The sequence below is a fragment of the Cyclopterus lumpus genome, chromosome 3 (assembly GCF_009769545.1).
Source record: "Cyclopterus lumpus isolate fCycLum1 chromosome 3, fCycLum1.pri, whole genome shotgun sequence".
Taxonomy (NCBI): Eukaryota; Metazoa; Chordata; class Actinopteri; order Perciformes; family Cyclopteridae; genus Cyclopterus; species Cyclopterus lumpus.
Window position 1 is genome coordinate 14,644,395 of NC_046968.1, and position 24,632 is coordinate 14,669,026.

The 24,632-nt window shown below is 43.6% G+C and overlaps 1 protein-coding gene across 5 annotated transcripts in view; it reads right to left on the reverse strand.

Annotated features, from left to right (window-relative positions):
- Positions 1–24,632, reverse strand: part of zfhx3 (zinc finger homeobox 3) — a 132,839-nt gene that overhangs the window by 59,491 nt on the left and 48,716 nt on the right. For all 5 annotated transcript variants that reach the window (XM_034529652.1, XM_034529647.1, XM_034529648.1 and 2 more), the window contains exons 3-4: positions 23,966–24,539; positions 20,841–21,337 (exon numbers count right to left, since the gene is read on the reverse strand). In XM_034529652.1, coding sequence (XP_034385543.1) covers positions 20,841–21,337; positions 23,966–24,539 — 1,071 coding nt within the window. The remainder of the gene's footprint in view (positions 1–20,840; positions 21,338–23,965; positions 24,540–24,632) is intronic.

Genomic DNA, 24,632 nt, shown 5'->3' on the forward strand with positions numbered 1-24,632 from the left:
CAGCACCTGACCAAAACTTCAAAGATAGTCCCAGGAGGTAGAAGAAAAACCCTGGGAGTTTTATAGTTTCCCATAAAAAGCACAGGGTTTATATAGGAGTGAACCGGAGACCGCCTGCCCCTGAATCGACCATAATTCACTATAAACCTGACTGGCCAGGAAGATGGCCTCAACAGAGCTCAAATGTGCCTGCCCCAGTGCTTGTAGCTCTGTCTTAAATGTCAAATGGCTACACCTGTAAACCACCACTTTCACCATCTCTGCACTAGCTATGACGCAACAAAATCTGGGACATTTTAGAGTCCGTGAACGAGGTAAGAGATCAAACCAATGACTGATCAGTGAGGTGGCCCCTGCTCATTCGGTATTCCAGAGAGGACTGAGGCACAAATATAACATAGTGCCTGGGAGAACAGCAAAGCTTAGCCCATGAGTGCAAAACCCCTCTGATCATCACACGCGCTAACTGTTTCCAACATAGATTGTCACTGGATTCCGTAGGAATTATCCATAGGATTATAGCTGAGAGCCCAAACACAGTATGGACACAGTACACTTGCAGTCCAGCCACACCACACACACACACACACACACACACACACTTTGAATGTGAAACATAATAATGCATGAGACAGGGCCTATGTCTGTTTCCTATGAACCTGCATGAAGCCCCTAGTTGATAAATCACCTCCAACTGGAGTGCAGGAATTTGGCGGCTTAATGAAAAAGTCATGTTGAGCTGGGAGGAGTCGGTCAGTCGGCCTGGCTCTGGGGTTTCTAAGCACCCTATCGAGGCCCCAACAGGGGGGGAAGCTGGCGGGGTCAGTGGCATGGATTCAATACCACTGCACTGTCTGGGAATTTACAGCAGTCATATAGGAGATCCAGCTGAGCAAGAACAAATGTGTGACTGCCTGGAATACCGTGATGTACTCAAAAGCGATTGGGTACGGGAGACATGCTGTGTGCATTTGAATGTACTGTATGTGTGGTCTGATTTACCAGATTAGATCACAAAGACACAGTGATCACAAATGCATATTTTAGTTATACAGGAGTGTTTTAAAGGAAAGATGCAGGCCGTTACAGTAAAAACTGTGGCTGGTTTATACATTTGTTAGTTATAGATTTTTAAAGATGTTCTTAATTACATTTAACATGACAGATCACCTTTAATCAGTGTTTTTTCTGCCAGACCCAGTTATAAGTTTCGTTTTTACACTGTGGTGATTTTCATAGTTTAAAAATGCAATCAGAGTTGTTCAAGCCTCTCTCTTCTATGGAGCACCTTATCTCTTACTGTGGAGGCTGAAGCAGTGCTCTGTGCTTTTTCAGGTAGAGAGGGACAGGGGCGGTGTGGGCACCACCCCATCCTCTCTCACACAACTCTACAGTGCACCTTGCCCTCTGAGTGGGCAATACACGCCTGTATCAGTTTCACCACCCACCCAGAGCACTGCATACATCTGCATTTCCATCCACTTAAATGCAAAGTAAAAGTGCACCTTTAACACAAAACAGTGTGGTTGCTGAGAGAGTCCAACTAACACAAGATAGAGGTTGGTATTACTGGAAGGGTGGAAGGGAGAAAGAGAACCAGTAATTCCAAAGAATGGCTCCCAAAGGAGCAGTATAATACAGCATGTACACGCAACAAACACGTACAACAATATAGACCGAGAGGACATCAGCAACGTACACACACAAACATGCACATACGGTCTCTCACACACACAAAGCCACATACCATTACGATCCCTCCCTAATTTCCACCATTAAATTTGGCAGTGCTGTTAATACAAAATTAATGCATTAAAACAGATGACTATCCGTGAGCTAAATAGCTATCAATTCAAAGAGGGCTGCCAAATTCCTTCTGTGCGAGAGGCTGTGAGTATCTGCCTGGATATTGCTTTGTACCTGTCCCTCCGTCCCTATTCTCAGCACAAGAAGCTGGTGTCTGAGCGTGTCTATGTGTGTGTGCCATCGAAAGCTTACATGGTTTAGAAAATTGCAATTCACACCTGACGCCATGCAATTCATTGGATTAATGCAGACCTGTCTCCTTATTTGAATGATAAGATTGTATCCTCTAAAATCACAGAGGTAGGAGTCAGGTTGGAGTTTTCCCCTGGGAAGAAAATGTATAAACTATAGTCCTTGGCTTGAAATGTGTTAGAATAAGTCAAGCAGAACCTTTGTTATTCAAACATAGTGATGTCATGGCAGCAATCATAACCAGTGAGGTAACTCTATTTCATTCTGAAGGGAAACAATGTAATGTGCCTGTTAGGTTGAAAAATATACCGTGACCAAAGGGAGAGGAAACACCCTTGTATGGCTTAATCACTGACTGACAACTGTGGCCATATGCATATACATAGAGTACATGTATATGTCTTACTATCCAAAAGAGAACATATGAAAAGTAACTGTCCTAATTATGAAGGTAATAAATCAGGATAATGTTTGAATGATGAGGATTAAGTTTGGGGTTGGGGTCTAGACAATGAAAATATTTATATGTAATGGCCTCTGTCTTCCCAGCAGCAGAGTATTTGTACATGTGCAGAGGTTTGTTTCTCATAAATCTGAACTCTGGGGTTCCCCTGGAAAGTAAACAGGTTATTTAGGAAAGCAAAGCAGAGTAACTGAAGTCAGTGAGTGCTCACAGTTTGGCCTGTGTTTCCCTGTCTGCCAGCAGCTCCAACCACAGGCCCCACTGGGTGCCAAGTGCGGTGGCTGCGTTGAATTAGCCACTGCAAGCTGCAACATGCCTAAAATTTAGGTTGTGGATTAAGGGGACCATGTATTCCAGGCTCAAACTGACTACCTACTGCTTCCTGAACCTCATCCCCACCCTTGTCCTTTCTTCTCCTTTACTCTTGCTAATCCCTGCCACCCCTCCACCGCATCCGGTCTGTCTCAAACCCCCATAATGTGCTACGTTGCTTTCTCTACTGCCTCGCTGTAGAAATTATCCATCACTACCGGTGAATAAAAACAGGCTACATATGTGTCTGTGGGAGGGAATAGTGAAACAAAACGGACCTCTGTGTTGGGAGGGAGGGCAGCGAGGTAAAGACGGATCGCTGTAGGTGTCCTCGGAGAGGACGGCTTAACATAGGCCCATGAAACAAAGTAGCCGGGGAGGGGTCATGGAGACACTTAAAGACAATGTAGCTACTGGTGCTCCACACCCACCACTCTTACTTACTTTAACATTAAATAAAGCAATACTTATTGAATTCCGTTTGAATGAGTAAGATGCTAGAAAGTAAACAATGGGAACATAATTGCGGAGGGAAGGCAATCAATGCAGGCAGTCATTTGGGCCATGTTGATTGTGTAGGCTGCTGTATGTGCTCAGTGCATGTGTACGTGTGTGCACATTCGTGGAGCCCTTGCAAACTAAGGTGAGCTAAGGGGAGTATGTGCAGTGACAAGGAGCTGAGTAATACACTCTCCCATGCGCACGCACAAAACAAGAGTTGGGTAATCCCTCCTTCAATAATGACCCAGGGCTCTAAACAATAGTTCTCAATCCGCTGATCGATGTGTCCACATAATTCATGTGCGAGTCACTGTCTTCGAAAGGGGAAGAGGAGGAGGATAAGCAAGCGGGCGGTAGAGAGATCAATGCCCTGTGTGGTGATAACGAGCCTGGGCCTATGCCCACAGGAGCCCAACACTGGCGTACAGGGTCTCTCTCATTAAGAACATTTGGATAAGCATAGCTATACATACATAATGTGAACTTCTCATCGTAGCCAGATAAACACATTTGCCCCCCTTCTTATTGAGCTTGGTCCTGCTTTTGTGACACACAACGATGATAGGCAGGAAATGATGTCAATATCCAAATAAGAAAAAAAGAGTAAAGCAAATTAACAGCAAGCTGTTGGCCTCCTCTTTCAGTAGCTAATTAACAGCTTAACCTCCTGGTGCTTTTATGAAAGCCATGCTGGGCGGAGCTTGTCAGGATTGCAGTACAATGAGTCTGCCTGCAGGAGGCGAAAGCAGGGTGGAGACATGGGGGTACCCAAACAACTGTTACAGACACTTGATGCCATGTGCATGGCAAGGTACCATCTGGAAGCAGATTGGGGCAAATCAGGACCTGCCTTGGCCCTACTCTCCATTACCCAGAGCACTGAGTCAACATCATAACCCCTCCATTTTGGACAGCGGTGATAATAATTACGTATACGGGGCCGGGGAAGATTTTTTTTATTTGAGCAAAACAGGAAGCGCACAGCAGGCTGAAAGAGTCAATGCATCAGTGTCTTACTGACACTCTTATCATAATAATAACTTATGACATTAGGAAGGAAAAGAACATGTCTTTCAACTGAGATCGTGCTGTAAAAATATAAATACAAAAATAGCAATACCTCTAAAACTCTCAAGGCTACAAAGACATTTTCATATAAGGTACAGAAAATAAGCAGGTCTGTGGTCCGGGTTTCTGCACCCAGCACCAACCTAACCTCTCCATCCTCTACCCTGGTATCGGACTATTCTTCACAAGCAGACAAGATGAAAAAAAGGCCACTAATATTACTCCGGTATGCAAGATTTAAATCTGAGTCGTATACTCCTGTTGCAGTGTGGATCCTGTGTTTACTTATGCGTGTGTGCATATTACATAAGAACAACATGACAGACTACCTAGATCGGGGCTGGGCTGTACTCTAGGTCACTGAAGCGTTAGTAGGCTAAAGGCAGAGGCAGCCCTGCACCCACAAAGCCGACAAGAGTCTCCAACCCCTCACTGACTCTCCTGTGTCACTTGCCAGGATGACAATGGCAGAATGGCAATGTGGAGCTGCCACGAATGTGGCCAGCAAACATCTTGGTAGATGAGGGCAGAGGATGAAAAAGAGTTTGGAGAGGTGAAAGATCCCTATAAGAGTGAGGGAGGCGGTGAGTCAGGGATAAGGAGGGTGTTGGATTGAGATACAGGCAAACACCACTTGTAATGATTAATGCAGTCAGTGAGAATTAAATTCATAGCAGGAACATAACCCAAACACAATTAGTCCTCAAGAACAAACATCACACTCTGCCGTGAATGCAGATCCATTGCCATATTATTATGAGGGAGTAGCCATCAGAAGTCAAAAGGACTCAAGATTACGTGTCCCCATCTCACCTTGTGGGGTACTGTGATCCAAGCAAAGCCCTTAAATGCGCCCACTGCAGTGGGGGTGACCACAAGCTATACTTACTGAACTGCAGGTCTGCCCACGCTCTAGCTTCTAAGCCTATTGTCATTAGCTGATCTCCTGTTCCACGTTTTCGCTGACGTAACGGCAGAGAGGAGACATAGAATACAGTCTCCTCAGGCTTGTATTATCTAGCTTTCACCCCTGGCATACTCAGTTTGGCAGTGTAAATATTTCATTACCACATAATTGGTTACTGCTTCAGGCTACTGCAACATTGTATGTTTTCTGACTATCCTGTATCCTTTTTATGTAAAATTCATAGAAGTGTGTTTTGGGGAGAGGGTGTTTGAGATCTCATAAGGGGAAATGTTAGTTGTTCATGCACTGCCCTCGCACAAGCTTTCTAGAGACAAGCTAATTAAGAACAGTGATGATATGCTCAGCCACTGTCAATATTTAACCCAGTCTTACACTGCTATCTCTATTAGAAGCACTGCGCTGAAGGAGCAACATGGCTTTTGAGAGGTCCTCTTCTTAAAATGAAAATGAATGAGTGGGGTTGAGTGGAGGTGAATATACAGAGTGGGTCTATATGTGGGCTTATTTGCATGGACTATGAAGTACCTTGTTGGAGGGAAACTGCTGTTGAGGGTTCTTCAAGCAATTCATGCACCAAACACCCACCCGATTCACCTGTCAACTCTTGCAACTAAAAGCTGTAACTTTAATGAGTGAAACCCTGACATTACCCTTTGGGTGTTATAAACTAGATAGAAAAAGGGATAAAAAGCTAAACATTGTGTAGTGAATAATACTATTGCTTCCATAATTTGGATCAAATATACATCATAAATCCCTAATAGTCTTTAAGCTATTACCATTATAAATTAGAACCCTATCATTAAAATGCAGAAAGACACAGCTGTTGCTCCAACCCCCCCTCATAGGGACCTCTTTTTTTTCCTAAAACCCATCGTAGCCTATGACCTATGTCCACAAGGACTTTTGATGAATGTTGCTCTGTGCAGCAGCACCCCTCCTCCTTCCCATGAGCACAGCCAACTCTATCACTAATACACATGTAACTCGCTAACACAGCTATCTTTACAGGGTCATTCTGTTGGGTCTGCTCATTAGCCAAAGAAAAAAACATTACTCCACTTTCCATAAAAAAAGAAACAAAAGTGCTCATTGATCAGGCTGATCAATTGAGGATCAATAACCTAAACCCTCATCATTCCCAGTGCAGCATAATTGCAGCTGAGATATGGTTGTCATCACTAAAAATCAAACACAGACCAGACTAATTGGTAGCTCATGCTGGCAAAAAGCTATACAAAGCCCCCAGAAAGACTTGTGATGGCCGGTCACTGGAGCTTCCTCAAATAACTGCTCATGCCAGTAGCAAGTGTCACCATGGAGGTCATTGTGCTGGCTGCCCATTTGGGGACATTTAATACAGCATAACAAGCTACCGCTCAAGAGTGCTTCATATCCCTTTGCATGTCACTTTTGCACAAGGTATAATATCACATTCAGTCCCACTTTTATTGCACAATTTGTGATTTTAATCTAATATTTTGGGGGATGGCCTTATTAGATAATGTGTTGCTGACCTCTGTGTTAAGCAGTGGTCAGAAAAAGAAGATGTCATTTTCCACTCCAGTAGTTCAGCACAGTAAAAGAGTCTTAGAGAGCTGGTAAAGCAAAGAGGCGTGTCTGATATAATAGATATTATTTTACAGATGGGCATCGCAGCCACGCTGCCCTTCCTGCCTGCACCATATACACTGCTCAATCGTGCAAAAAATCTCAAACTATACTTCAAAGACTACCACTTTCCCCCTTCCTGTTTATTGATTAGATAGAGCTCTTGTTCAGTAATTGTGCAGTAAATCAAGCATGGTGAGCACTAATCTCAAACCCGGGAGGAAAGTGTTAAAGGTAAAACCTGCTGAAAAGTACATAATTACGGTGCTGTGTTCCGCCAGGAGAGAGGATACACTCCTCCCTCTCACATTTCTCACTCACTGCCTGCATGCGCAACCAGAGGCAGCGAGGAGAAGGGTTGGCAGAGAAGCAACGGGAAGTGTATACAGTTTCTAACCACCTCTCACTCCCTCCCTTACTCTTTCAAACCTTCTTCCTCTCAATGCATTCCCAACCAAAGCGCCGGGGGCGCCATGCTTGTAAAGAAACCACAGCCTTTTGAGTGCCTCTTGTATTTACAAACGGAGGCATGTTGGAATCAAAGGCATTACCACATGACATAACACATTAAACAGCTGGCAGATTGAGCATTTATAGACTGAATAGATAGTGAGTGGGGTAAACAGGAATTGTGACATTGTTGGATCAGTTATCTAGCTATACTTGGTATGAGAGCTAAACTTACCAAAACCAGAGGATAGAACTGGAATCAAATGCAGCAGCTCACTCCTCTCCCTTGCTTTGCCTTCCCTCCTAGTACACAGCTCAGGCTATACTCCAGGTGGAGACAGCTATCACTTTCCCATCAACTTCCTGTTCCTCGTGTCTCTCCTCCCCCCTTTTCTCTTTGCTCTCTCGCTCCCAGCTGCACAACTTGGTTTCTGTGCCATGTTTGAAAAAATACAAAGCTGTATCTTTCCCCCCATCTTCTGAAGTAGTAAAATCTGCAGTTAAGAGAGATTTTTCTCTCCTTATTCCTTCTTCCTTTATCCTCCTCCCCCAACGCTTTCCCCATGTTGCTGTTCTGCATAATCTCACCTCAGTTTTTATTTCACCCTCATCAGCAGGGACCTAAAAATAAATGATAAATGGAATATGATATTTTAAAGTCTTATCTCTTATCTGTTCTTACAGGGGAATAATAGGGTAGTTAATCCTGCAGATCCTTCTCAAATTGATTAATCAGCACATGCGGACAATCAAATAAATGATTAATTTTCCCCAGTCCTGTGGTCGGACAGTTACCCCTGAAACCATCAGTAATAATTCAGTAACCCTTCCCAGACCACAGGCTGCAGCTAGTCAGCCTCACTCAGCATCAGCCCTCTGATGTTCAGCAGGACTTTGAACTCCCCGCACAGAAACTCAGACTCACCAGGAGTAAAACAATCTGCAGTGCCTGCCTACCTGATGAAACGAACACGCCATATACAATATATAGCATAGAATGTAGGGTGGAAAGCAAAATATAAGACAACGGGTGCATCATCTAATTGCTGTTCAAGATAGCGGCACACCCTCATACTACTGCGGGAGGCTATAGAAACAAATCTGGATTCTCTTTGACTATACCAATATGCTATAAAACAAAGAGTCTGAAATCATTTCTGTATAATACAGAGGCCAATTATAAAAACTCACCATGCCCTTGAGCAAAAGCTGAACCCATGTGTTATGTAAGCACTAGGTGACGTGCCTGAAAAAAATAATGCCACCGTGTTCCCACAGCTAGAGAACCAGATGTCTCTAGGCACTCACACACAGACAGAGAGACAGACAGACAGACAGAGAGACAGGCTGTTTAGCAGCAACTCTCCCAGGCCTCACCACACTGAGCACACCCTGTCCTGATCGTGGACAAAGGGGGGAATCTCCATTGAAATGGGCCTTCTTTTCTCTACCGTTAGCCATGCTGTTCTCCCTCCCACAGAGGTCAGCGAACAGCCATCTTCATGGTGCTCTTCTGCATCTGCCAGCTATAACTGTTCTTAATCAGAGAAGCTGAGGAGAGCACATGTTGCTCCCTCACATGTGCACCCAGACAGGGAAATGAATGGTCGGGGTGGGGGCTGGGTTAGGATGGGAGATATATGTGTGTGTGTGAGTATGTCATTTGGAGGGGCAGGAGGTAAACACTGCTGGTAGGTGTGGAATGTCTGCTCTGCTTCTAAAAGGTCTCGAGTGCTATGGTTGTTGGTGTCCGTGTCTGCCAGTGCTTGGACACATGAGGCCAGTACTGTACACATGGACACACAGACACACTCTCACACACACACACACACACACAAACACACACCCTAATCCCTCCTCTCTGCCGTACAGGAGGCTTGGCCTTTGTGTTGCCTGATTCAGCATGTGCAGCTGTCTAGTGTGACGAACACTACTCTACGACTAGCAGGACACGGTGACTCTTCACTGCATAGCTATGTTTTAATATGGCTACCTCGCATTATTACAGCCATTTAAAATCCACCTAAGTAGCCACTGACCTCGGGGGAGTTTACACAGGCTAAGAGAAGGTTGAGTTTTAGCTATATCACACATTGATGGCCTTTAAATAGTGTTTGAGAGACTTGAAATGATTGGCTATACGAACTAGAGTCACAACTGGGGGACGACTGAGCTCTAAAGTGAGTGGCCATTCAGTGCTCTTGCCAATATGCCTCATGATATATAGCTTTGTGTTTAATAGGCACGGGCACGGTGTGTAGGGCAGTGTCGTGAAAAAGCCCCAGTTTTATATAAGTGTTACAGTTCACTTTGATCTGTTTTCTTGCTCTACTGTTTATAAATCAGCCACACAAATATTTATGAGCGGAACGAGGAAAATGGCTGGTCTGGTTTGTATCTGCCCTCCATCCCTCCCTCCCTACTGTGTTCCCTCCCTCTCACCGTGGCTGATGTGTGGATGAGGCCACCGCAGATGCAGAGTGAGCGCATAGGCCCCAGGCCACATCCATCATATCTGTTCGGTCTCTGGCTATTGTGTGGCCTAAGAGAAGGCCGATCCAACCAAAGGAAGTAACAGCATAGTCAAGCATATGCCTGTGAGTGGAGTGCATAAACACACATATGCATTAGTGTCCCTTACTAACGCATCACTAGTTCATCAGCTACAATGCTGTATTAACTATTACAGCCATGTTCAAAAAGATGGGCTCTGACTCCCTTCTAGTTCATCTGTTTCTACCTACAACACGCACACATTATGAAAGGCCCAGAGTTTCTAGATCCATACGCTTTAATTGCTCCCCCTGCCCTGACCTTTGATCCAGATCACTCTGATGTACAGCATCTCTATTAGATTGGGAAGTAGGTAAATATTCTTCTAATGACCCTCAGTTCTAGCGACACCATAGAAAATGTAGAAGAAAAAAAAATCAATCTTGTTTTTTCCTTTTTGCCCTTCACTGACTCTGTTAGTTCCCTTTTTATCTGAGGGTTGACTCTAAAAATGTGGCGGGAGACCGAGCAGAATGGAGAGTCTACTCTCATTTTGACAGGGCAATGGACTTTACTGAGATGCATTTCGGTAATGAGGAGATTACAAACCTATGCTCAGAAGGAAATATCTTTTTAACGGCATCTTGACTGTCCTTCAAGTAGCACATTGGGTTTACTGAGCCAATAAAGAAATGTCAGACAACCTTTATCTAAACCGAACAGAATGTTGATCCTGCAATCTAGACTCAAGATACTTTGAAAGATAACACGGTTCAAGTGGGAAAGAGACAAACTCGACCAAATGTTACCCGTCACGTTGTGCGGGGGCACAAAGAGATAGTGGTGAAGGCAAGGCCATGTGCACGTGTATGCGTTTGTGCATTTGTGTGCACTGTACAGTAAAAGCCGATGAACTGTATGTGTGTGTCTGTGGGCAGGGGTGGGTGGGGGTGGAGGGGGGCTGGTAGTGGTGGACTGGCTTGTCGATCGATGCAGTGATTGGCAGTTAATGGCTTTTCCTGTTCTGCCTTGGTAACCCTGGCCTGATGGCTGTTACTTCTGATCAGAGATGGCAGATGGTGTTTGATTTTCATATATAAACCCCTGACTTTGTGGAGATGGCTTCATCATTTTTAATGATTTAAAAGTTAAGTTGAATACTGGAAATATTCCAATGCTGGATATCTCATCTAAAAAAGGACGTATCTCTCTTAACTACATGCGCCACTCATGGTTAGTATTTTTCTATGAGCCAACCCATTCTTCAATGATAATTTATGAGAATGAAATTCGAAACACATATGTTTTTCTCTATTTTATGTTGGTCTTGTTTTACAGGCTGTTGGGTCACAAACTTGCTCCTTATCTAATACGACCACTCAAAGAAACAAAGAGCCCAGAAGATCACAGATAATAAACATCCAAAGAACCATCACCAAATTATACCATCCCTTTCCCCCAACCACTCCGTAATGAAAGTGCAGACTAGAAACTAAGCTTAAGAAAAAGGATAAAAAGTTGTACATTGAGGAAACTTGAATGATAACCTCCATTTGATGTGAAAGACAAGATGGAAGAAAAGTACAAACAGAAGGTCCTGAAATCTCTCTCTTTTTTTCTCAGAATAATTCCATGTTCTGAGGGGTTCACCTTTATGTGGCTCCTCACTCAACCAGTTTTAACTGCTTACGGCTTGAGTCTGTGGTTCAAGTCTTTCTACCGTCCCATAACCCCAGGCATTTTGACATTTCATCTCTCAATAACTTCAAAATTAACTGATTGCAAAGAAGACTAAGAGATCTGTATTATGAGGCCATAGTGTCCATACTGCATATAGATCTCTATAGCTGCTGTTGTACTCTTCACATCTTCTGTAAGTCATCTGTAAAATGATACTTCCTGAGGAACAGGAAGATGTGTCTGAACGTTGGTGAGCACAAAAGCATGTTTTGTGTGTGAAAGAGAGAAAGATTAAAGTCACACTGGGACTCATAACAGCAAAATTGATACGCCCTCTCTCTTGAAACATCAACAAATGATCAAATACTTTGCTTTACAGAACACATTAAGATGCCCTCTCTCTCCCTCATGCCTCTCAGCATGCAAATTAATACATTTATCATTTGAATAATAATTTGCATTCCAGATCTCACAATTTCATGTTCAAACTTTAACAGCTTCCAGAGTTCTCACTGAAACAGTAGCTGCACAGACAGCCCATATGGTTCAAATGATTTCTACATGACAATTCCAACATAACAAGCATAAATTAAGGACATTCCTATCTAGTGACGGAGATAGGCCATCTGAAGGAAGGATCCAAGTTTGAATTATTCAGCAGTCCTTAATTGTATGGCTAGTGTTGATTGAATGTGGTGACATTATAGAAAAGAGTTTGTGGGGTTGGCAAGGAAGGCAAAGAATCTGGGACTGAGCCTTGGAGTTCAGTGGCTATGGAGACTTCCTCTGCTGTCTGCTCTTCTGAAGTGAGCTCAGAGGAAAGAGGCCTCTGTAAATCATGAGATTGAAAAGGACTTTATAAAACAAAAATGTGTGGAGCTGCTTACGCTGAACAAAAGCCTGCACTTCAGTCCTTCACTTTCACCAGCTTTGACTAGTAAAAGAAAAGTGTCAGACCCTGAGGTTTGCCACATAAACAAAGCAGGGTGAGGTGAAGGTGAGCAAGCAACAGAGATGATATGTTGGGGTGGGGCTTAAAGGCTTGGTAGTTAAACTCTTTTTTTCTCTCCAACACCACTCTGTCTATTCTGGGCATCAGTTTGTCATGCAGGAATGTGGAGGCCATAAAGTATCTGTGCCCTTGAGAAACTGAAGAGCATTCTCGTCCCCAACTCTTAAAGCTGTCTCTCTCTCCTTTAGTCACTATCACTTTCCACAACTCACTCCCCCTCTCTCTTCGTTTAAAGTAGAACACAGGTGTAGAAGATGGCACCCGTGGGAAAGATAACATTGGGGAACATTCCTGGGGTTAAAAAAGAAATTTTCTTCCCTGATATTCTTCATCAGGGAAACTATGTAATTGCCTTGGTTCCATGACTTTGCCTTTGTCCCCTTTGTGCCTCCACCCCACGCTCCTCATCACTACCTCTTACATCACCACATAGTCATTTCCAAATGCCGTTTAAACAAGAGATTCTATTCTCTGCTACTTTTTCCATTTTTCATCTTTCCATTTCATCCATCTTTTGTATTGAAGAGTAAAAGGCATGATGAGAAACCAAGGTGCAAAATGATCTTTTCCAGATCCCCCAATAAAAAACGCATGACACCCGGGGCTGCACCGCTTAATTACAAAAGGATGAATTATTTTCTTCTACATCTGGAGAAAACATTGTCTGCATAACACTGATAGATTTACAGCTTCCAGTTCTAACCCTGGACTCAAGCACAGCGCAATTACGCAAAACATGGATGGACAACCAGTACCATGAAGTTCAGGAAGAGATGGCTATTCTTTCTTGGCACTAAAGAGGCCCCACTGTTTCAAATAAAAGATTATACCCAGAAAATGAACCTCAGGATGGATGATTATCTTTACTCAAGCCTTGATAGTGGTCAGAGAGTGGTGATTTGAATTTTTCTGTACACTTTCAATCACATTTTGCTCTATATAACCCATCCAAAATAGACTTATTTGAGGTTAGCATGCATGCAGGCATCAGCACCTCTCTAGCCCATTACTAACAACAATGAAATTCAGTCGAGAAATTGCTGGAGTTTTGCAATCCAACAATAAACCATGCAGCATAAAATGGAATTGCAGATTTGTTTAAACAAAGAAAAAGCAGTTGAACCATCAGTTTGAACCAAGCAGCCTTCCAACAAACAACAACGCCAACAAGTTGTGCTTATAAACTGAATGTAGTGATAAATACTTGGAGTTAAAATGTTTATAATAATTATAAATGCTTGTAATATTGTGGACTTACAAGTGGGAATGAAACAGCCAGGGCACATATCTATCATTCTGTAAATTGTATCGGTCCCATGACTCTACTCTGTAGGCCAAACCAAACAGAATAGAGGTCCCTGTGTGCTCATCCTGGTATCTAAGACCTCCTCCTCCCCTACCTTGCTTTCATGTACAGCTCCACTGAACACAGACCTCAGAGCTGAGTAGTTTTGTGGCCTTGACCACTCGGAGGCCATTAATCTGGTGGCTTAGCCACTGATATATTGATGGCACAGAGCCGGTAAGCCTGCCTGCCTCACTCTCTCCATCCCTTCAGCTTAGGAGCTACATAGATTCACAGGAGCCTCCATCTTGCCTTATCAAAGCAGTGTTTACCTGCCAATTGCCACTGTTAGTATTTTAGGGGCAGTGGCTATAGGTCACCAGATGTAATGACCAGTTGGGCAAAAAGACCTGTGAGACGCTTCAGTCAAGCCATAATAGCCACACTTTTTGTTTGTATGAACTCAAAATACATGAGCAGCTAGATTTGATGTCTTTGAGTGTTTAGAACTGCATTTAACAGCTTTCATCTTCCAGCTAACACTACAGAAAAATAGAGCATATGTTAAGGTGCTCTTTAGAGCAATAATATCCCAAATGTAGCATTAGTGTTACACATATAATTCCAGATATACTTGACCATCAAACAACACACATACAGGTGGTTAGTGGGGGGCAGTTTGGTAACTGCAAAACATGAAAAGGCCATTATCAGTCATTTCAGTCTGGGTGTTCATAGTAATTGGGTTATTTGTGTGCATGTATGGCATTCAGTCTACGTGGCGTCTCATTTTACTGCAGTTCAACTGCCAGATACATATTAAATCCATCGCATATGGTAAAGGTCCCAGATTACATGGAATCCTATACTTTTTGAAGACAAGAAAAATGGGATACCATCTCTCTGGCATCTTCACAGTTTGGATGGTAAAAACAAAGCAACATGCCTGTAATATCATCTTGACAAGATAGAGGAGGGCTGAGCAGAGGTACAACACCGATTAGATACAGAGACCCTTCAGTTTTAGCAAGAAGACATTTCTCCAAGATGTAATTGTCCTCTCAGTACTGCACCAATCTCCTAAAATCACTTTAAAGGAAATAACTTTATCTTACCATTTGTCATAATGACACAATTTAAACACAATATCAAGCCTGTAACGCTTTTTGTGCCCTCTTTTTTTATAGTAGCTAGATCTGTTGATCTAATAAGAGAATCAGTGTGTTGACAATAACGTTAACATTACTTTGGTCTCAAGTGAGAAACAAGGAACTTCTTACAAGCTGAAGAGTAAGTAGAATGAGTGGGATGGGGCATGCAGACAGAGGATGTAGCTGAGGAGAATGTTTAGTTTTCCAGCATGGTCGGATTAAAGACATTTAACCTTAAGCAGACCCCCATTTTAGACCACCCACTGATTCACTAGCTATACTGGTTTGTTTTGTGGCTCCTTCACACCTCGTTGGCAAGTCTATTAATAGTGTGGAGGCAACAGCAAAAGATAGGAAAAGGGAGAACAGATTACGTAGACAGAGGCAGAGTGGACTGAGGGGTAAAGAGTTAAGGAAGTTTGACAATTATGATTAAGAAACTGTTTCTTGTCTGTCAAAAGGGGGATCTGGTAGGAGGTACACAGTGTGTACCTCCTAGATTTGAATTTTGTATATATTACCTACAGTGACAAAATCTCCTCCTGTACACAAAGTGTAACTTATCTCTGCCTTGAACTGTTATGAACCCAAGTCACAACCACTGATAGAACCATGCCCCCTATTCCTTTCCTACCCGAAAAAAACAATCTGCCTTTTCCACTGATCCGCTTGGAGATAACAGGATCAGCAGCTTCCTTGCGCATTAGCAGAAGTGTGCACTGCTGCTCTGGTCCAAAAACAAAAATATCTAATCAAAACAAACAACCATTAAAACAATGACCAAAGATTTCCAACTCCAAGCTGACGATGTAACACATCATCGTTACCCTTTCTCTAATCCTCCTGTGGCTATGTGTGATGAACACATAGAATACATCTCTATCGCCACCAAAGACCCAGGACCAAGAACCTGGGCCCTTTTAACACAGATGAAAAAAAGCTGGGAAAAGACCAGCCTCCCCTGTAGAAGTAGCTTTCTGCTCCCTGTCTTTCGCTGTCTTTCACTGTCACTGTAGTTCCTGCATCACCCACAGTAGGGCTGTTGCACATACAATCAGCAACATCAGCAGCAGCAGCTGTGCCACGGGTCAAAACCTGCCCCTCACCCTGGCCTTCACAAGGGGTGGGAGCTAGAAAAGTTGTGAAACTCTTGCACCCTACTAAACATTAAACCCTACGACCCCCCCATCCCGACAACCGCTCTTTCCAATTCACCCTGATTTCTGTTGAATGTCACTCCTTCCTTGTTGCACTCACAACTCAGAGAAACTGAGGCCAGTTTGAGATAAGACACTAGAGCTCAACTATTTACACAAAGAGGGCAACTGGGGGTTCAGGGCCATGACCGTGTTACCGAGGTGGGGAGGTGTTACAGGGGAATATACAGAATTTAAATACTTCCTTAGTATGATGCCTTAAATCAGATGCCTTAAATCACACATACATCACTTGTACAGAATCATATTATAAGAACTTCTCTTTGTGCAATTAAAAGGGTACATTTCATGAGCCCTATGTTGTCATCTGCTGGCACTTTAGATTTCAAGATTGCTCTGCATTCACACGGTTGTGCATGTGAAAGGAGAGAATGGGCTGTCTCCCAGGATGTGCAGCAAGCGCTTTATTAGAGCGGTAGTACCAGTAAATCAGAGCTCAGCTCTTCCTGGAACTGCTGCAACCTTTCCCACTGAGCACTATTACTGAACAATCATAGGCTAGCCATGATAATTAGCAGAGTATCTATCCTTCCAACCCTCCTGTCGCCCCCATCCCCTCTCTCCTGTCTGTCTCTCCATCCTCCTCCTACCCCTCCTCTTCTTAGAAATATCTGGTGGGTAAGCGGGTAAGGCCAGGCTCCCGCTAGACGTCATTTTGCTCGAGGATATCTTACAATACTTGCTGTAATATTTGTCTTGACGTTAGCCAGAGTGATAACATTGGCTTGTTCATCTGACCACAAGATAAGACTACCAAAAAATATCAAGAATTATTGGGACATTCCAGAAAAGTCTGAAAACTCATCAGGGATACTGAAATCAGTCATCCTGTCAGCCTAAGTCTTAGTCAGCAGGACTCATCTCCTGCATGAGTCTGAACAACACTAAAGAGCTCTATATGATTGATATTTTTCTAGAGCTGGAGTATAGCTATGACCCATTAGTGGTTGTACCCCAACAACAAACTATTGTATAGCCCAAGAGAATTGGATTCAATCCTGGTAGTAATGATCATTAATGGGCAGGGGTCAACACAGTTTGCATTCCTGAGACTAAGAAGCCAGTGCTTCTGCTGAGTAGGATCATCAGCGAGCCACCTTAATGCCTTTTCATGTAACCACTAATCCCTTCATTTACATTACTGCCTCTTTCATGTTTCATTGTGTTTATTTGCCATCGGCAGAGTGGAGACATTTTCTTTCCTCAGTGTTCACTGATTCTTTTGGATTGCACTGAAGTGTAAAATAAGAGCAGTAACTTCATCCAAGATACAGATGTATTGTGTTAGTTAATGGGCCTTAATGGGCCAGCCGCTGGGCTCCATTTAACACGATGTTCTCATAGGTGAGGAGCAGACGGCGGATGTGACTGAGTGGCTAAGGTGGAGAGAGAGAGAGCGAGAGAGATAGGTGAGAAGTTTGTATAGTTATGTGTGTGCTTAATAGAGTGGAACCAAGACAGAGGGAGGGGTGTCAAGACTTCCTTGGTTAAAGATTCCCCATCTGATAGTGACGGCACTTTCTCCCTTTCTTTCCATGGCCAAGCGGCATCTGGAGTGGATTTTGTGCTAGCAGACACCGAGGAACATGATTACATTCGGCTAACTGTGCTCTAAACTGATTATGCATGTGCCAAGCTAATGGACTACATTTGCAAGAGGAAAAATAACATCCAATCAATCTCAATTACCGCCGGTTGCACCGGCCCTCGAGACAAAGAAGGTAGCCAGCTAACTCCCCATGCTCCTCCCCTTTCCCCCCACCCTTGACTGGAAGCTGAGACCTGTGGCTGGGCCTGGTTAGGTCCCACCCTTTCTGTCTGGCCAGAACAGTCAGGGCCTGGGAGCTGGATTAGCTCCACTCATCTCACCTCCACACTTAACACATAGCCAAGTCCTGAGGCCTTCTGCTGCTGGTATAAGGGCTATCATATTCACACAGAGTATTACGTACAGACAAACTGAAAAAGGAGAATGGATGCTGGGTTTGTTCAAGAAGAAGAGAGAATCTCAGCGGAGAGTTTCATGTTCTAAAAACATAGAGTATACAAACTAATTTTTGGTCTGCAAGAGGCTCATCTGTTTGTGCTTAAGAGTGACCATTCTTGGAGCAGATGGGTGGCCATCATGCTGTCAGCAGAGCCACTATAAACCTTATGGTCCATTGGAATAAGTACAAGTTAGTTCAAGAGCAAAGGGGTGCTCAGGAAGGGTATGTATCAGCTGAGAACACAGCACAAGGGAAGACAGCATCACCCCCCCACCCCTCCCCCATCCTGGTCCGTGTGGCCAGGATGACTGGCAGGATCTTTCTGCGGTCTTTTGGAACATTCCAATAGTTGGGGTGGTGGGGGTGATATTTTTAGAAAGCCCTAATATGGGCCGCATACCACAGACTCTCAAATTATCCCATCCAGCTTAGGCCTCAGTTTAAACCTTCCTTTTTAATTCCAGTAATTACAGGCTCCAATTTATATGGAGCTATGCACACAAAGGGCCTGTTTAATGCAAACCAGTTTGATTTGGGTGAAGTGTCCCAAGCATCTCCCACATCATACAGCCTGTTTATGCTGACTTGATGATTTATTTTCTCCCCAAAAAGGTTAAAAACTGTGCTATTTGCATCAGATTTCTTTGGGGAAGAATACATGAATGGTGATTTTCCATGTTTCGTCTTTGAATAATATACCAAGTTAGGTTTTACAGGCTTGTGGGCCACTGTGGGATTCAGCCTGTCAGGATCTCTACCGGGCTTGTAAATCAAATGCAGTATGACAACTGTGACATTGTCAAGAGGGGAGCCTTTGCTGCCAAAGAGGCCTCACAAACAGGTACTTGTTGTCTACTAATCACATTTGTGAGTCAAAGTATTGTAATAATTCTTGTCAACTCCAGAACATCTCTGTTTTTGACTAGTGTCTGGAAGGAGAGTTTATGAGGATCGCAGTATTCTCGGGTTGGGAGAGCAGGTAATTTCTGGACAAATGCACACACTCTTACTCAGAAGATCAATTGGTTTTAAGAAATCTTAAGAGGCTTAAGTCATAGAAAATGATCATGCCTGGATGTGTTGTACATATTTAATCCCCCACAGTCTGAGCTGCAGTATGACATATGTCTCTTCTCTCTTAAAAACTTGTGCGAAAAGAGAGACGAAAGGAGAAAAAAATGTTTCTCTTCAGCCTTTCGGGCTTACAGTAAAGTGCAAAGCATAATGTACTATAAAATGTACCCTATTCTGAGAGACAAAAAAAGGTCTCTCTCTCCAAAAGGTGTGAGGAAGAGAGAGAGTGAGTATGCCAGCCCCTTGGTCTAATGTGATACTGTCATTGGAATGTGGGCCAGTTAGTCCAGCAGCAAAGGCCAGGAGAGGATGACCATGGGCTGAAGAAAAAAGAAGGATAACTGGCTATGCTTTTCTGCTGTCTCACAACTGACTCAACACTTTCCCAGATTGTGTTGCATATTTGCATTTCTATACATCTATAAATACCCGGTCATTTGAAAATGTCTCCACTCAACACCCCCTGTGTCCCCTGGCCCCTACGTCACCCTTTCCCCTTTAACACTTTCTCTCATACTGTGACTGCAGTACCAAGGCTTTGTGGACAGGAAGCATGTCTGTTATGCCAGTGGTTCTGAGGAGCCGCTCATAATCCTGGAAGATTTTCAAATAGACACCCCTTTTGATGGAGTTTAAAATGGACCACTTCACCTTAGTTTTTAATGTGATTAAAAACATCACGCTTGAAGCAGCACATTTTTCACAGCCTTTTAGTGTCTCATTTCTAAAAGACGTCACACTATAAAATACTAAGATACCAAAAAGGTGTCAAGCAATAGCACTGTTTAAATACTTTTTCTGTTTACTTTTTAAGTGTCAAACACTTAAATGGAGTGGACTTATTACAAATAAAGGCAACATCTACTAGGAGTGCATATTACAGTTTTCTATGTTAGATTGCGTTGATGTGCATGTAGTGTAGGCCTACAGACAGGGAGTATATGCTGTCACTGTTTGTAAGTGTTTTGTTGTATGTGTTGTATGTGTTGTATGTGTGTGCAGCTATGCCAGTTTGGGTTAAGCGCAGAGTGGCCAAAGCCGCAGACACACAGGATAGGTACCTAAGTGGAATCAGGCCTGTTAGATTTATGGCCATTTGTTCGGAGAGTGTTCATCCATTGGCTATTATGGAATGATTAGAGGAGAAGGTGAAGCTCCAAGTCCAGCAAAAATCAATACTGCTGTCGAGAACGATTCAGCCTTTCCTGCTCCGAGGAGTATTAGCACCAAACCTCTGTCTCCTCACACTTCTTCATTCGTCTCCTACTGATTCCCCCATAAGCCTCCAAACCAGCTTCACCTGCCATGTTCTCCTCATGTCAGCACTGTGACCCTGCCGCTATATGACAGCTTTGAAGGCAAGAGTTACACAACAAAGCTATCATTCATGCCCTGGAAAAGTGACTGGTTTAGTGGTGTGGCCTACTATTACTTGAACCTTTATGTGTTTTGCGAAAAGATATCAAGTTAGCGGCCAGAAGATTAAGGACACATTTTGGATAATAAATCCTCCCAAATATGACAAACACACTTCTCCTGGCAATATAATGAAAATTGTCATGAAAAGGTTGAGTGGTGGCTGTGAGAAAGGAGCTTGAGGACCACTAACCTTGTAGAGTTTGAGGCTTGCCTCATGGCGGGTATTGACTGTGTGCATCCTCAGCTTCTCCAGGCTGTTAGTGTAGTAGTCGCAGGCATTGCACTTCAGGTGCACCGGGTTGCCTATGGCCACACATTTCAGGCGCCATTCATTGCCTTTGCCCCCTTCTTTGATGTGGGCCACAAGCTGGTACTTTTGCACATGCTTGTCTGTCTTGCAGTGTAGCTGGAAGTTGGCCTTAAGCTGAGTGGTGTAGTGGCACAACTTGCACTGGTGAGAGTCGCCCACCACAGCGCGCCACTCTTCCTCCGGTAGGCTGCGTTCAGCTCCCATATGCATGCCAAGCACATCCAGGTTGTCAGTGGTGAAGCGGTTGCATACGGCGCACTGAAAGAGCTTGAGGGAGGGGTCGCTGGTTTGTGATAAAGTTTCTCCGAGGGTCATCAGTTCTTCGGACACCAACTGCCCACCTCCTAGCCGCACGTCCATAGGGATCTCCCCACCTACTACGATGCGCATGGAACACAAAGAGAGACAAAAGAAAGGGGAAAAGAGGAAAGAAAGATATTTAGAGGGCTGCATACATACACTTAAAATTGTGTTAGGCATGTTCAAAGCTTACAGTCAAAATCACAGTTCCTTTTATAAAAATCACTGTATCTCTCTTTACATCTCTGTTCAACTTTGAACAAACCCACTATGTTGGTCGGTATGATATTGTATGGAGGATAATGTGCATATATGTATTTATGGCCCTTTAGCTATCCTTGCTTTGGGTTGAGAAAGAACAAAGCCTGGACTTTATCAAAACCCAAAGACCAAAACCTCACACTGCCAGATAATGAGCGAACACACTGCCCTGTTTGGGCAGGTGCACTTTCATGGCCTGCCTGTAAATCAACTCGAGAGGCCATGAGCGCCACAGAAAAAGCAAGTTATTTTATCATTACTGAAGAACTAAGGAGTTCCCAAGCACACATTACTGTAAATCAAATCCGTTGCCCTCGTTCACTGAATAATAATATTTAAAAAATCCTTCTCTGCTTGAATTCTTTTGCTTCTTTCGTTCCGGATTGCCTCTAAATCAATATGGACACCTAACAGATTAATTCTGCTTCGTACGATGAAGAGGGGGGAAAAAAGGCACGGATATATCCTATGACAGCAACCACAGAACTGAAGTCTATACAGTCTGGGAAGGCTGAAAAAAAATAATTCAAAAGATATGAGGTAAGAGCAACCAGAGTTTTAGCCTTTGCTTGCTGATCTTTAATCTTTCACTGCCCAGCCTGAGCATGCAGGCTTGACCCCGCCTGGCTTTACACTAAATTAATTCCAGCAGCTCCTTTTTATTTATTGCTGCAGTATGCAGCCTGCTCTTGGACTTTTCTCCATTACCTGAGTTTTTATAGGAGAGGGAGACCTTTGAGAAGCCCTTTGAAATCACTCACAGGCCAAGCTTCCCAGTCATCTTAAACTCTCCCTCGCTTAGAGGTACTGTCTTTTCCTGCACCTTGCATCTCTCATTTCTACCTGGCTCTCATGCTCCATGACTATGCAGATTCAATGATTTACCACAGACCTGGATCATGTTCCTCACTAAATTATTGTTGTAGAACAGTAGAACCGAGAGCTGGATTTGTAGCTTTGCTTCGGTTTTCTTTTTTATATATAGAAACCAGGAATGTGAACCCATCCTGATGTTTTAAAGTGAATATCTGTGTGACTCTTGTGCTGTTTCACGGTCAACGTGAGACAACAATTTCCAGCACAAATAGCTAAAAGTCACATCCCCCTCCCTTCGCTTTTACTCTCTTGCACTCCATCTCATATCTTCCTTTAACTACAGAAGCTGAGTCTTGGGACGAGGATTACCAAGAGGCTGAGATCATGTGAGGTCAACATTTGGTATCTATCGCTTCAGCAATACACGCAAAAGTAAAAGAAATCCACAGTGAGAGCATGAAAGTGCACCTCTAACTTTAACCACCTGGTCTGAGTTCTCCTTGTGATGGCAGAATCTTTCAAGAGGTTTACTGAACACTGTGTATCATACTGTAGAATTATTATCAGTGTTTGTGAACGATAGCTTTAAGAGTTTCTTAAAGTGTGACAAAGGATGACACCACTGTCGTTTATGGGCCCAGACTGTGTCATCATTGCTTCCCTTGTAACATGCTTATTACACCTCACAAAAACATGAACCAGATGGCAGAGGGGAACATAAATTAGTCACAGCAATCAATTCTTGTTTGTGTCTTTGAACTAGTGACAGTTGTAGACAAGTCTGTACAAGCTTTGGGGTTGTAACTGGTGCACCAAACACTCTGCTGAGCCCTCTAACCTCCCTTCTTTGACCAAGATCAAATTTATAGCTGCAATTACAAATTTGGAAAAAGTGGAGAACTCCAGTGGTGAATTTCAGCAACAGTTTGGGAATAACGACTGAGGCTGCCTGAGAAAATAGAAGTTTTCTTGAGCAAAAGTGATTTTGCTCAAAAAAGATTGAACTTTGAAATTCTGTCATAATCAAATCGATACAGTGTCACTTAGATTTCTTGTTAAGGAAAAACAAAGTGCCTCTGGGCTTCTGTGTGCTACTTGGCACATATATAGCTGAATGTACAGCTAGTTTATTTGTAGATGAGAGTAACTGGTAGACTGGCATTTGCACAATATGGTTTTTCTATGGATGTAAGATTAAGGCATTGAGCATAGGCCTACTGTCGTGAGGACTATTTGCAAATCCACTAACAGTAAGGAAACATGGAGAGGGTCTGGGGTAAGCTCCGTGCTGCTATCTTTATTTCACCTTTCCCCTTTATTTCTGTAACCCTCTGCTTGTAAAATGTTAGAATTATGTCAAGTTAACTAGGGCAGGCATACCTTAGGGCATGGGAAAGAAAGGCAGGCCAAAAGGAAAAAGTTATGGTAAATATGTAGCAGTGGAGACGGCCAATATGTGCATATTACTGCTCATCATTTTGTGTGTACATTACATTGATGTTCTATGTTCCAGTAAAGTGATGCATTCGGAATAAAGATCAATCAAAAGAAACATCTCTCAACTGAAATTGGTGATTTTGTGGCAACTTGGGGCATTCTGAGAGCAAAAGAGGCAGAATGGAGCTCACCAAGTGCAGGGGCTAGGGCGGCCATGTTGGGGTCCAGGTGAAAGCTCCCCATCAGGAACTGGGCCTCGGCTCCAGCTGGGTCTATCTTGAGGCCTGGTGGAAGGCTCATATTCTGGGTCAGGTAATATTGATAAAGCTCAGCCTCAGAGGGAGAAGGCATGGCTCCCAAGCCAAGCCGGCCATGCTGCATCTGAGTCACATTCTGCTGGAGTAGCATCATGTTGTGCATGTGCTTCTCGCTGGTCATGTGGATGCGCAGGTTCCGTGCCACATTGGTCTCGTAGTCACATACCTCACACCGCCAAGTAGGTTTGCTCTTAGGCTTGGTTGGGGAGGGGGCCCCACACGGTCCAGCCATATGGGTGGAGGACTGTGGAGGATGGTGGTGGGGAGGGTGATGGCTACTGGCCTGGGTCACTGAGGGGACAGCCACCACTCCTCCTGGGGTATGTCCAAATACCTGTTCTGAGCCAATGGTGCCACCATTCTGCAGAGTCTGCATGTTGTTTAGGTGCTTGTCAGACTGCATGTGGATGCTTAGGTTGCCCTTAGTGGTGGTCGAGTAGTTACACACCTAGAATATAAAGACAATTTTCTCTTGAACTGCATAAAACTGATACATATGTTACATACTTTACAATATCATACATACTACATCTTACAAAAG